We start from the raw sequence: 13,840 nt of genomic DNA, 5'->3' as shown, positions 1-13,840 counted from the left end.
TCAGTTCTAAATAGGCTCAAAAAGAAACTATTTGAAAATGACCTGTGATCGTAGTGTTCACAAAAAAAAAGTAACTCAAAAAAGGGACATGGTTCATTTTGTGGATTTTTTGTGTTCACAGTTTATGTGCTCTCAGTCCACTTGCTCTTTACATCAAGACTTCTTTAGAACTCAGAGCTCAAGTAAAATACCAACGAGGAGCGAGATTTTGTTGAAGAACCATGAAACATAAAAATTTTTGCCATTATTATTATTATTATTTCTATTATTATTACTGCTTAATAGGATAATTTTTCATGATACGATGCCTCAGTTGCCCTTGTCATGTTGCTACCTAATACTGCTTGCTTGGGCATGGGACCAAGTGCAGCCATTAAATAATTTTTGCATGATTTTTTTTTTTTTTTTAACATTTTGAGGTGACAGAAAACAGCCATGAATGAACAGCAAACCTCAATTTCTTTAGCCATAAAGTGATGTGGACTGTGACCACTTTTCACAAGACACAAATCAAGCAGGCCACAAAATAAACCACAAACAACTGTATTGGGACCATCTCTAGAGGTGGCCTGAGCACAGTTCGCTTGTTAGAGGGGCTCATTAGTGTGTTCACGTTTGGGTAAAAATGCTGAGTCATCGTTCTAAGCTTTTTAAGATGACTTGGAACGCTGAAGCCGTCCAAGTGTGAAAAGGTTTATTTATCCTTGTTTTTAAGATACCTTTCTTTTTTCAAGCCGAGTAATATGAATCTTGTGGCACTTTCTGTCCAGAGACGAAACAATGACAAGAGGCTATGTGTTTATTAGATTCCTCATACTACTCCCAACATACGCATACTGTCCCTATTGAGATGCATACATCCAGGGTGTGAATCATCTTGGGCCACACACAGAATGTGTATTTGTGTGTCAGACACTGCCAGTGGAAAGGCATCTCCACCACACTAAACGGAAAGAAGGGGGTGAGAGAAACAGTCTAAAGCTCTACTTTGGGCAGTTTAAGTAGTTACGAGTCCAAAGCGCACACCATCCTCCAAGCTAACTCCTAAATCTCTCCATATGATCAAGGAACATTGTGGCTAACATTTCACTCACTTTGTCATATGTCGTACATTCATCTACATTCCCCTCTTCTTCTGTGCCTTTTATGTGGAGATCACTGAGCCCATATTCAGAGTAAAATCTCTTCCAGGTCTCTCTGGTGAGATCTCACGGACAGGGAGGAAACTCTCCCCTTCAAAGATGCACAGTGATGAATGTGTGGAAAGCCTCGTTGCGTTATACCAAGTCTAGCATGAGCTGTCGTCTGGAAAAGCCATTATGCCTCACTATTACTGGCCTAGTCTAAACATTTAATGTGATGACCAGGATTAAACACCTCCTGTGATCTTTCTACAGCCCGTATTGTGCCGTGTGAGCGTTTCGTTGACATGGGAGAGCAAAAGGGAAGTGTTTCTTCTGCTCCTTCAAGTTCCTCATTCCAAAAATCTCACTTGTGCATTTACAAAGGGGCACTGTGTTTGAGTCCACAAACATAGCTTGTTGCGAAAATAAAGCTGAGTGGCGCAGATGGGACCGGTTGTACTGGTTTGTGTGTAGTATATGCTATCTCAGGACTATGGCTTCCCTGTTAAAAAACTTAGCCTTCCCATCTGTCCACCTTGGCATGAGGAAGCCCTTTGTGTTTGCCTTCAGAAGGACCAGGCTTTAAAATTGCCTAGTCAGCATTAGTGTTTTATTTTTTTTATATCCTAAAATGATTTAGTTTTTTAAGAGTATTTAAAAATGATTAACCTTATGCTTCAACTGAGAGGCAAAACCAGGCACTGAAGAAGAAGAAAATGGCTGTAGACTGGATTTGAATTAGTACATAGTGTATTAATGTATTGATCAGCTTGGTATTGGCGACTTTAGACTCGTTGGCTAAGCGGTGTGATACATCTGGGTACAATTAAAGGAGAAAGAGAGGTGGAGACCGACGTGGTGGACATGTCTGGGGGTGTCGCCCATACACACACACACACACACACACGAGAGAGAGAGAGAGAGAGAGAGAGAGAGAGAGTTACAGAGCGGATAGATTACTTCTCTGACTGAACCGTTTGAATGGAAGCGATTTGAATTCAAGTCTAACCGTCGGAATATTTCAGTCTGGGGGCTGAAAATGAGCGCACGTGCTGACGTCCATCATTTAAGGCCGCGTATCAACAGGACGGCGTTACATTTCATGTGAGTAAAACGTTGTTGTTGCTTTCCCCCCCCAAACTCTACGTCCAGCAGTGTTAAAGCACTGTTAAAGCTGTACATGCACGCCTGCTTTTACTGAGTATACATGCGAAGGTTTGCTCGTGCAGACGTTTAGATGTAGCGTGCGGTGCTTTTTCCTAGTTCGAATTTTTTTTTATTAATGATTTTTATATCAGCTGCTCCGATATAATTTAACTCGATTTAAGACAATTGTTGCACTCTTTTTTTTTTCGATAATGGTTATGCTTGTCTGCTTCTCGGTGTGTTAATTTCATGTCAGCTGTTTGCGCATTTAAGCCTTTATGATAATCACAACGGTCTCACTGTTTGCATGAAGTTAGAGATAAAGTGCGGTACAGTCTAGTATCACTTCCTTTTGCAGACTAGCTCTATTCCGAATGGGAACTTGAGCACAACTTCATGTGGAGCGGTTAGTACGAGTTGGAGAGTATTTCTGTCTTTTCCAAAAGTAAAACGGAAAAATCTAAATATGGCTCCTATAATTTCTTTCCCCTTTTAAAGCCTATAATGAATATTACACCAGCGCATCTTTTTCCCCTCTAGTGACAGCAGCCTCTTCAGGAACATGGGTATTATATTGAACTTAATTTGGGGTTAGTTGCATTGTTGTGTATTCATTTTCATTGAATGCAGATGAAACTTGGCATGTTTTCTGTGACTGATATACAGTGCACATAGTTTTAAGATTTCATACATTAAGAATAAACTGCTTGCTGTTGAAGGAAAATAATTCAATGGGATGGTGTGATGTGGCATGGTGCGAACCACCTCACTGTCCTGTTACAACATGCCTCCAAGTGTTTTTTCTGCTCTTATACCATGTTGATTTGCGAAAGATTAAGATTTTCATTTCTGACATTTATTAACCATTTATTGTTAAATTGAATGTTGCGTTGCCGAACCTTCATAAGACAAGTTAGGTCTTGTTATCACATGTTAAAGCAGTTGTGCCCTTACCAGTCTGTCTGTCTTTCTCTCTCTGCCTCTCTCTCTCTCTCTCTCTGTCGCTCTCTCTGTCGCTCTTATCTCTCTTGAAGTTGATAAAACAAAAAAGCAGTTTGTCATGTTACATGGACGTTTTAAAGATTCTCCCATGGCGGAAAACTTGCTGAACATTGCAAAATACTGTCTCCCAAAACATCTACTGTAAATGTTGATGAATATTTACTTACAGAAAAGTCAGCATTTCCATCATTACACACTTTTCTGTGTTATAACAGCAGCCCATTTCTTTAATCTGTTTACTATTCCGCTTTGATTATGTGGCACATCTGCCTTAAAAGTCTCTGTGAATGAGATGTTACTGTAGAAATGATAACGTATCAGAACTGGCACGTTCATATAATTAAATTACATTTCTAATTTAGTGGTAACTATATAAAATTACAGCCAGCATCACCATCAGAGCTGCTTTTATAGATAATTATTCCATACCTTCAGGGTCGAGAGTTCGGTAGCACTGTGTTATGATGTTTTATAGAGACAAAAATCATAGGCTCTTACTAGAAAATATTGCCTTTTGAATAAGATCAACAGGTGTGTTCTGTTCTTAATTGGGATTCATTCACTACCATTTCCATTATTTTGTTGACACCCTGTAGTTTAGGGTCTCTTTGATCCTAATGTTAACCGTTACCGCATCCTGGAGAGTTCTCATAAACTTCCACTACATTACTGCACTAATCATTGGAGATGAGGTACTTTTTTAGAGTCTTAGAAAGATATTTTACAGCTTGGACTTTAGCTTACTTCAAAGAAGGAAGCGTAGCAGATTTGATTAGTTTGAGGAAAACCAGAGAGGAATATAATGGCTAGGCAAGTTCATGTTTAAAATATCGCAGGTCAGGGGAAGGCTAAAGTAGGACGTGCATCGCTAATTAGAGTAGTTCTAATCTTCTAGAAATGGGTTATAATTTTTTTTTCTGAAGTTTAGATCTTCATGTTTGTCAAAGGAGGGTGTAAACTGACTCACATTTGGCTTGTGGGATGAAAGGTAGGAGTTGTCCCAAAGCCCCTGGTGCTTTTGGCATGGATATTGAACTTGGGAGGAGTACAACACACTATAATAATTACACCCATCCTCTAGCCAATATTTCAAACCCAAACAGCCACCCCACTCAGTCATTTCTCATTTTCTAAAGTCACAGAACAAGCATATAACTCAACCAGCCAACTTGGATCCAGTCCAGCAAAAACAATGGATAGATTTTCACCCTTTTTCAAGTTTGGGGACAATTACTGCTGACCAACTAACTTTCCTTTTCTGTCTGTCTTTGCTTCATCTTACAGACATACATCTCAACTAGCTGAAAGTGAAAAGTCTGAGTTACTACTTCACGCACCCCGAAAGCCCATTAAAAGAAACAGTGCCACTACATCACCAGACAGCCCCCTAAGCCCTCTGTTGAGCATTTTTCTCTAAGCACTTTGTAGACTTACGGCAGACTGAATTCAGTATTTAAAATTTGTACTTCTCAATTTCTTTTAAGCTTCCTGAATTGAGTGATAATGGCTGAATATTCCAGTGCTCAGATGAATAGCCAGTCTTATAGGGAAATCAGATTTTTGTTAGTGGTCAAAATCTGAGACTAAATGCTTTCTCCTTCAATTTGTTAACCTTGACCTAGCTTTTTACTGTTATCATAATAATACACTCAATGTTAACCAATTTAGACTTAACCTCATTCTTATTTGCAAAAACTAGTGTCGAATAAATCAGGAAAGGCAACCTCTTTCCTACTTAAAGCAGACTTACATGACCTTGTTGTTCTCTTGCTCATCTGTTTCCCTTCAAATCTGTATGTGGTAAAGTGGTAGCCTTGTGGCAAACACTGAAAATCTGGCACTGCGTTTCACAGCTGTGTAATGACAAAGTGAGATTTATAGGATTGTTGCAAAGTGGCAAGTAAGAAGTCATCTTCTGCTGTGTCTTACAGCCCAGTTGTAAAGTGGACAGGGCTTAGCAGACCTGCTTTTACAAGTTCTGCCAGAACTATATGCATGACCTGTTTACATTCTGACTCCAGGCCCATATTAATGGGTGCAATAGACTGGTATTAAGGTCAACATCTTGACAATGTTTAATATTATATTAAGTTTAAAATTCTTTTGAAAAGAAACACACAATGGAGGAAATGTGTTTTTTCTGTTGCTGTTGTTGGCCAGGTTAGCAAATAGCTATTGGTGTCTTTGCCTTTGATATGACCTCTGCTTTTGTCCTACATATGTGTAGTGAATCTTGCTGACACATTGTCTTACAGTGTGTATGGCTCTAAAGTGCCACTCTTGCATTTTGAAAGATTACAAATGGAAAGCTCTGTGGAAAGGGAATAAGAAACGATGGTTGTTCTTACACTGTGGCTTTTGGAGAGCCATACAGCTACAGAGCTGTCTAAGCATGCCCATTCTCTCCCCGGCACTCACAACCTGTGATTAACAGTAACTGCCTGCTTCTTAACTCTGCCTTCCAAGATTCACCAGGATGTTTTTGTCCTCCCCCAGCACTTTGGCACATCCAATTCCCCTTTTTCCATTGGTGACGACCGTGCTTAGCCTGTAACCACTGAGCAATTTGGGCTCTGCAGGGGGGGCTTTGCAATCCCCATGAAATGCTGATTGCTAACTATAGATGTCAAATTCAAATCAGAGGCATTTAAAGTAATGAATGAAAAATGTAATGGAGAAAAAAGGAGAGTATTCTCCCATGCAGAATACTCTTAAACAATTCATGAGCATGCAGATGGATCTGCACACACTGAGAGCACATCCACTAAATGCATATCTGGATGAAATATTAACCTGCTTTGATAAATCAGCAGGGTTGAGATGTTTGCTCAGTGTGAATTACAAGAAGACTGTGTTCTTCTTTATTAGTGAGGTTTTGTAATGTCTTGCTCAGGGCCAAACATAATTACAGTGACAGATTGGGCACTTAAAGTGACTTCATTTAAATAACAATGATGGCTGAATTGGAAAACTTATGTTGTTCACTGTTCAGTGTGTTGTTGTTCAATAATTTGTATAAACATTAGAATCTGATTTCAGTAATAGATTTAATGAAATGATTTATTTGGTTTGATTTTTTTTGAGGATTTCTTATGAGACAACAGAAATATTGATTAGGTGAAATAAAGATAAGGCATGCTTGCAGTAGAGGCTCAATGAGATTTTTGCACCTGTGCTCAGTGACATTTTACAAAGCTATTGCAGATGTGCTGTTGTAATTATGGACAAAGTCTATACAGTTATAACATGAATATTGCATTTTGTAAAAATTATTAACATGTACAGGCAGCCTCATAGCATTACTTGAACATTGTGTGTCAGAGTATCCACTTTGAGGTGATTAAAATCACTTTATTCTCATCCTAGTACAATAGGCGAGGGACTAAAAGAAAAACAGGACTTAAAATGAAATATGTCTCTTAACTCTTTTGTTAGATCTTTCCACTAGATTTTGTGTTGTTCCAAAATCTATGAATATATGCACATTCAGCCACAAGAGCATTAGTGAGGTCAGGCACTGATGTCTGAGGTGCAGTCAGTGTTCCAGTTCATCCCAAAGGTGTTCAGTGGGGTTGAAGTCAGGGCAGGTCATTGGAGTTCTTCCACCCCAAACTTTGGCAAACCATGTCTTCATGGACCTCACTTGTGCACAGAGGCATTGTCATTCTGGAACAGGTTTGAGCCTCTTAGTTTCAGTGAAAGGGATTTTTAATGCAGTAGCATACAATGACATTCTAGACAATTTTGTGCTTCACACTGTGTGGCAACAGTTTGGGGAAGAACCACATATGGGTATGTGATGGTCAAAGCATTCACAAATGTTTGACCAGATAAGTGCTTGGTGAAGAGTGAGGTCTTTAGTCTTTGTTTGAAGACAGCCACCTACCAGGAGCCAATTGCAATAGTCCATTCTTAAAATGAAAAGGGACTGACAAGCACCTGAGTTCCCCCTGTGGAGGGAAATGCCCTGCTCCTCATGATAGTTTAAAGGAGAAACCTGCATGGTCAGGTTCAGAATGTCAGGAGATTATTGTAGTTGGTTATCAAGAAGGTTGCATGAGGTGTCAGATGGTGACAGAAGGTGACCCTGAGTGTTTAGAGAGGTCACAAGATCATGATTTGGAGATCCATCTTCATGGATGTACACCATCTCAGTCTTGCTGTGGTTTAGATTCAGCTGATTAGCTGCAAATCATGATGAGATGTTTGCCAAACATGAGATCTGTGCAGAAACTTGTCTGAAGGAACAAAGAAGAGGATGGGTTTGGGCGATCAGCATAGCAGTGGTATAAAAACTATGTGAGGATATTACCTCACTGAGAGATTGGGTATAGAGGGAGAACAAAAGAGGACCCAACATTGAGCCTCTAGAAAGTCTGCACCTCATCAAATTTCCTCAAATTCTCACCTCATCAGATTTATCCGAGGATGCCAGTTTTATTACGTAGGATATGCCTTATGAGTTATTTGCATACACATTGAAAACCTAGCTAACTAGTTCCAAACAAAGAAGCAGCATGTCATCATTGTCTACAGGATTATTGAGAAACTCCAGTTATGCAAATTAGCAGTATTGTCATTTGGTTGGACTCATGTTTACCAACGGAAGGGAGCCTTTTCACAGGCTGTGATTGAACGCTGATGACAATGAAGTGAGAGAGTGAGTTTATACAGCATTGTCTTCAAACACAAAATAATAAGGGTATGAAGGAAGGGTGAAATAAGATGAAGCAATCTTTTTTTTTTTTTTTTTTTTTAAATCAGGAAGGCTACCAGAATCCTCGGACCTGATTGTGGTGTTTAATTTGATTAAAGATAAAGGAAAACTAAATTTATGGTTATATTTTCCTCTGTTTTTAAATTGGAAAACAATGAAAAGAATCCCAGGCATAAAAGTAAGGAAGTTTCTATATAAACAAATGGAATGTTAACGAATAATGTCAAGTGTTGTCTAATTAGACTTTTTTTTATTAAGATACTTGAAGTGTACATTTATTATTTTTGCTTCCTGTATTCCCCCGAATAATTAAATATATAACTGCAGCTTCTATCACAAATATGTATCAAGATTTTCAATTTCTTAAGGCATCTCAGTTGGTGTGATTGCATGGTCATGTTTAGGACTGGATGATATAGACAACAATTGCATATTATGATTATGTTGTGTGCTCACTTATACAGTCTGTATTATTAGTATTGCAAAGGCCAGCATTGATAGGCGTTGTGTGTGTGTGTGTGTGTGTGTGCGCACGCTCACATGCAGGTGTGTGTGGATTTTGGGTATTATGCAGTGTGAATCATGCCACTCCCATGCAGGGCAGTGAGTAAATCCTGCCAGTCTGATTAGCAACAGCCAGATTGTCCTCTTTCAAACCACATGGACACCCTGCTGACTGAAAACCCAGACAGGACAGTGGAGCAGCATTGCCTTTCACAGCCAGTGATTTTTACAGCCACCTCAATGTCATGAAACCTCACTTACTGTGTGATTATTCATGTTGCATGTACTTTGCTAATGAATTGGAAGGGCTCTCTGTCTTTTGCATCCTGTCTGCTGCACATGCCACTTCAGGAGCAGCTGGGGGCACAGCATGACTGTCTGTCAGTCTGGTCATATACAGATGTCTGATTGTTTAAGAATATTTATGACCTCCAGAGATTTTACAAAGTAATATTAACCTTCTGTATGCTTTTGAAATTTGTTTACCGGAGATAGCAAATGGCCAGCAACCTTTCTTACTGTTCTCTGATAGACAAGATCTATTTGTTGTCAGTTAAAACTTGATCAGCTTCATTTTTTTGTCTCTTGCTCTCTGTTTGCAGGTGGGATGAGAGCAGCTCCATCAGTAGTGGTTTGAGTGATGGCTCCGATAATCTGAGCTCAGAAGATCTGAATGCGAGCTCCTCACTGAACTCATTACCCACTACGCCAGTCGGCTCCCGACGGAACTCTTCTGTCATGGTAAGTTTTCTCCCAACATTTGCAAGAGTCAAACTTCTACACCAGTCCTCATTTACTTCTTTTAAATTTGACTACAAAAATATCCTTCTCAGCAAGTGGAAATACTTTCATTATCGTCCAATTTATCTACTGATTTTTTTTTCTATAAGCTTACAATAAACCAAAATCTCAGTTATCGTTACTCATTTTAAGCCATAGTCTTGTTTTATTGGCAAATATTTCTTCTAATAGGAAAGCAAACTTATCTGCCCATAAAATAAGACACATCAGATGAGTTATACAGTCTGATAGCAGTGGGTATGAAGTACCTCCTGTACAGCACTTTGCTTGCTCTGTGGCTGGATTAGTCTGGAACTGAAATTACTCCACCGCATAGTCATGTTTATGCAGGGGTGTGAGAGACTTAAGATTACTAGCATGTTATTAATGTTGGGAAATATCCAACGAGTTAGTTCTTGTTAGCGCATGTAACTATAGCTATGAAGACGTACTTTCCAGAAAAAACCCTCATTTTTTTTCACTGGATTAAAGTTAATAAGATATAAAAAAAATGCAGCCTGTCATGTCACTGAGAAACCACAAAGCTCTCTCTGTCCTCAGGATTTTCCAGGAACTGCCTTAATAGGCACCGCCTTACAGAAAACGTAACTGTATCAAAAATAACACACATTTTTAATCCATTTTTTGGAATCCATACTTTAGAATAATAATGTAAAAAATAAAACGAACTATAGAAACCATAATGTATTTGTGTCATCTATACAAGTGCATTAATTTTATACTTTGATTTACCTTGCAGTTAGCATTATTGCAAAAGGTACTGTTAGAGATAATTATTCACTCTCTGTTTTCGGCAGTGCCATGATATACAATACAATATACAATACAGTTACAATAGTCAGTGTGTCTGTAAATCTAACGAAATAACCTTACAGAATATACATTTGTAGATAAAATAAAAATATTCTTGAAGTCATTGTGTACTTCCTGTTTGAATGGTACCCTTAATAAAGCTATATTTTCTGACATATCCTGGAAATATGATGTCAAGGAAATATATCACCTTGTCTCAAAAATTCAGCATCATTCAGTAATGTGTAACCACTACATACACACACTCATCACTTTATAATTAAAATGATACTAATAATGGCTCTCAAAAGAATCTCAATTCTTTATGCCATGGATTCCACAAGATGTTGGAAACAGTCCTTTGAGATTCTGGTCCATGTTGACATGATTGCATCAGGCAGTTCCTGCAGATTTTCAGGTGTACTTTCATGCTGTGAATCTCTTGTTCTACCACATCGCAAAGTGTTCTACTGAATTCAGATCCAGTGACTGCAAAGACTGCTGAGGAACAGTGATCTCATAAAACAACTTTTACTTTTTGATGTGGTGTATTATCATACTGTTGTGCAGGAAAATCCCAAGAAATAAGCGTTTATAGAAATACTTAATACCTAGCACAAAATCACTTTTAAAAATTTTGATGGCTGATGTAAAAATTAACTGCTGGCCTGCATCTGCATGATTTTATGCTTTGCACTGCTCCTACACAAGCTTCCATAATTGCTTGAAGGAACAGGTTTAGAAAAAGTTGTGATAAATTATAGGCAAAAAGTATATACTTCTGTTTTGATCAGTTGAAATACTTTTTGGTCATTAGTGTAAGAAAATACAGTAACACCTCGCAGATCCACATCTCATGATTCGCGGCTTCGCGTAGCGTACCTAATTTGCATCTGCAAAGTTTTCGCAGACCCACGAAATCCTGCAAAAAATTTTACGGCTAATTTCGTGGCAATTTATACATTTTCATGCTTTTTAATGCGAAATTATTAAGAAAAGTTTAGTTTATTAATTAATATAAATATAAAAGTAAAATCAACAAAATATCAATATAAATAAAATATAAATGTTATTTTAATGATATTGAACGTCGCCGATATCATGTACGTACAGTACAGCCATCACGACACGCTATTGGCTGGAAGGGTTGGAAGTAGCTAATCACTAAGCATTAACAGTTTTACCTAGCTGCTGATTGGCTGGTAGCTATGATGCTTTGTATGCATGATGTCACGGTTCATCTCCCCGCCCCTTGTGCTTGGTTAAACACACACGTATATTCTGTGAATAAGTGATCTCGGTGATTTTTCCCATGGTTTTTATACAGGCAATACTGTACTCTATTTTTACGTCAAACATTTATTTCTTTTTTAAGGGTAATGCATTAAGCTAAGTTTTAAATGAAATTAAAGTGTTTTGGGAGCATGATTGGGGTCATATTTAGGGTTTAATCTCTAAAAATAAGCATTTACAGTACAGTATTAGCATTTTTAGTGACTCCACCGAACATCCGCGAAACCTCGTCATTCGTGATGGGTCCTGGAACGTAACCTTGCGGATGTGTGAGGTATTACTGTACATAGCCTCCTGGTGGTCCAGCGGCCAGCTCCTGCTCTCTCATTGCCACGGCCTGGATTCGATTCCCGGGCAGGGTGCTAACCCAACCACTGAAGAGAGAGCTCTTAGTGCCGGTCCCAAGCCCGAATAAAATGGGAGGGTTGCATCAGGAAGGGCATCCAACGTTAAAAAAAACCTGTGCCAAATTAAAACATGTGGACCTAATGATCTGTTGTGGTGACCCCAAACAGGGAGCAGCCGAAAGAACAACAGTAACAGTAAAACAAATTACATCCATTGATTAATTTTATGCCATGTTGTATAGTAAATACGGAGGACCTTTTTAACTGTAAGGTATTCATTAGTAACAAATTTAATGTATTATGTTGTGTACTGACATTGGATTCTCTGGGTCAGATTGTAGCCTCGGTTACCTGTGTGGATAGGAACCCTCGTCTGTGTTAGGTTATGGTTTGTATTTCAAAATTCTTGTGTCTGTATTTAAAGTTGTTGCATTTGACCTGTGTCTTTTCCGATCTCCGGCGCCAAAAATAACAACCAAAAATCACGTAAAGCAGAAGCCAGATCCTTATGAGAGCCTGGCTTTGCTTTCCTCCATTTGAATTCGGAGCATCTGAATCATATTGTATAATTGCTTCCTGGCTTGAGATATATGCTAAGCAGCATTTACTGAGTTCTTTGCTCTATAATGCTTGAAATTATATAACAAGTGCTGAAATTCAGGCTCAGCAAGGGCTGAGGAAAAAATAAAGCCACATTAATAGACTTGCAGGGTTGGTTGCTATGGTAACGTGGCCTGCTTGAGATATTACCATATGATGGATTCATACAAGCTTTTATGACACATTCTAAAAGAAAGGAATGCTAAGAAAGATTTTGGCATTAATGTTGATGCCTATTATACCATATGATGTTCACATTGGTCTGCGCTTTTCAACCACTCGTGTGCTGGCAGGTCAATAAATGCCAATTATACATCTTCCAGACCCATAGATAACGTGTAGGGTCTCATTTGCTTGAAGAGCTTTGAAGCATTCCTATCTGACTTTTCCATGAAGGAAAGCTTGCATGTCAAGTGAACTAGCATATGGCTGAGCCATTTATATATTTTACAGTATATTATTATCTTCAAGTCATTATGGTTGAATAGTCACCTAATTCATTTGACTGCTGTATTTGTGTTTTCCATTACAGCCTACGTGAAAATGTAATATCTTGCCATGTTTCATCATTATCATACCACAGACAGCACATGGGTAAGCAATAAAGCTACTTTATTGCTTAGCCAATGTAGGAGACGATGTGGCATTTTCCACACATTAGTGGATAACTTCAATACCAGTGATTTTACTGGTATGTTCATTCAATCGCATCTTCTGTGCTTTTCATATATGTTCACACATGGTGTGAATACCTGGGGCTGGACCCAGGGCTGGTTGTGATTGTTTGGGGGAGGGACTTAGAAATTGCAGGCTTGCTTTCATGTGATTCTTTCGAATTTCCATACATCAATTTTGTGTATGATATTTTGTAGAATGGTAGGATCTGGGTTCATTCATGCTGACCAACATTAAAGTGGTGACGAACAGTACTTTATGGATATTTGGGATGTTTGGCAATTTGTAAGGAAACCCTTCAAAATGTTGCATACAAGAAGATAGTCATGCAGGCCAGCACTAGGCATTTTGCACTTTCTCATCATCCCTGACATTTACACTGGAGTAGTACTTTCCACTATAACACTTTTTTTTTCGACTGCACACACTTACATTGCTTAAGTATATCACCATATTGTTATTGATTCAAGATTAAAAAATCTAATTGAAATAAGAAGATAAAAGAAGACGTAACAGCATGTTATGTCGGTATGTTACATGCTACATTTAATAGCATGATGTGCAATTATGCTACATGTAGTAACGTTCTGAATGTGCAAAGGTTACAGTAACATGTGCAAACATTACTTGCTATATTATGTTAACATTTTAGAGAGCTGAATGTGCAGCATCTTCCACTGTGACAATTTATGACTGCACACGTTATTTACACTTAGTTTTCTGTTATAGTTTTCTATTATTTCACTTGCTGACTTTAGCTACTTATTTTACACAAGAGCTACTTCTCATTTTGCACTGTGTCTGGTTAGGAGTATACAAATTGTAGCACAAGAATGTCA

General features: G+C 38.4%; 1 protein-coding gene across 10 annotated transcripts in view; it reads left to right on the top strand.

The window, feature by feature from the left end:
• Positions 1 to 13,840, top strand: part of nav1b (neuron navigator 1b) — a 99,442-nt gene that overhangs the window by 61,786 nt on the left and 23,816 nt on the right. For 9 of the 10 annotated variants that reach the window (XM_058403172.1, XM_058403171.1, XM_058403170.1 and 6 more), the window contains one exon: positions 9,096 to 9,234. In XM_058403172.1, coding sequence (XP_058259155.1) covers positions 9,096 to 9,234 — 139 coding nt within the window. Of the gene's footprint in view, positions 1 to 2,019; positions 2,229 to 9,095; positions 9,235 to 13,840 lie in introns of those variants that run through there. The other variant, XM_058403179.1, reaches the window with a different exon arrangement.

Source organism: Hemibagrus wyckioides, linkage group LG11 (genome assembly GCF_019097595.1).
Source record: "Hemibagrus wyckioides isolate EC202008001 linkage group LG11, SWU_Hwy_1.0, whole genome shotgun sequence".
NCBI lineage: Eukaryota > Metazoa > Chordata > Actinopteri > Siluriformes > Bagridae > Hemibagrus > Hemibagrus wyckioides.
Note: the sequence above shows the minus strand (reverse complement) of the source record. Positions and strands in the feature narration are given on the sequence as shown.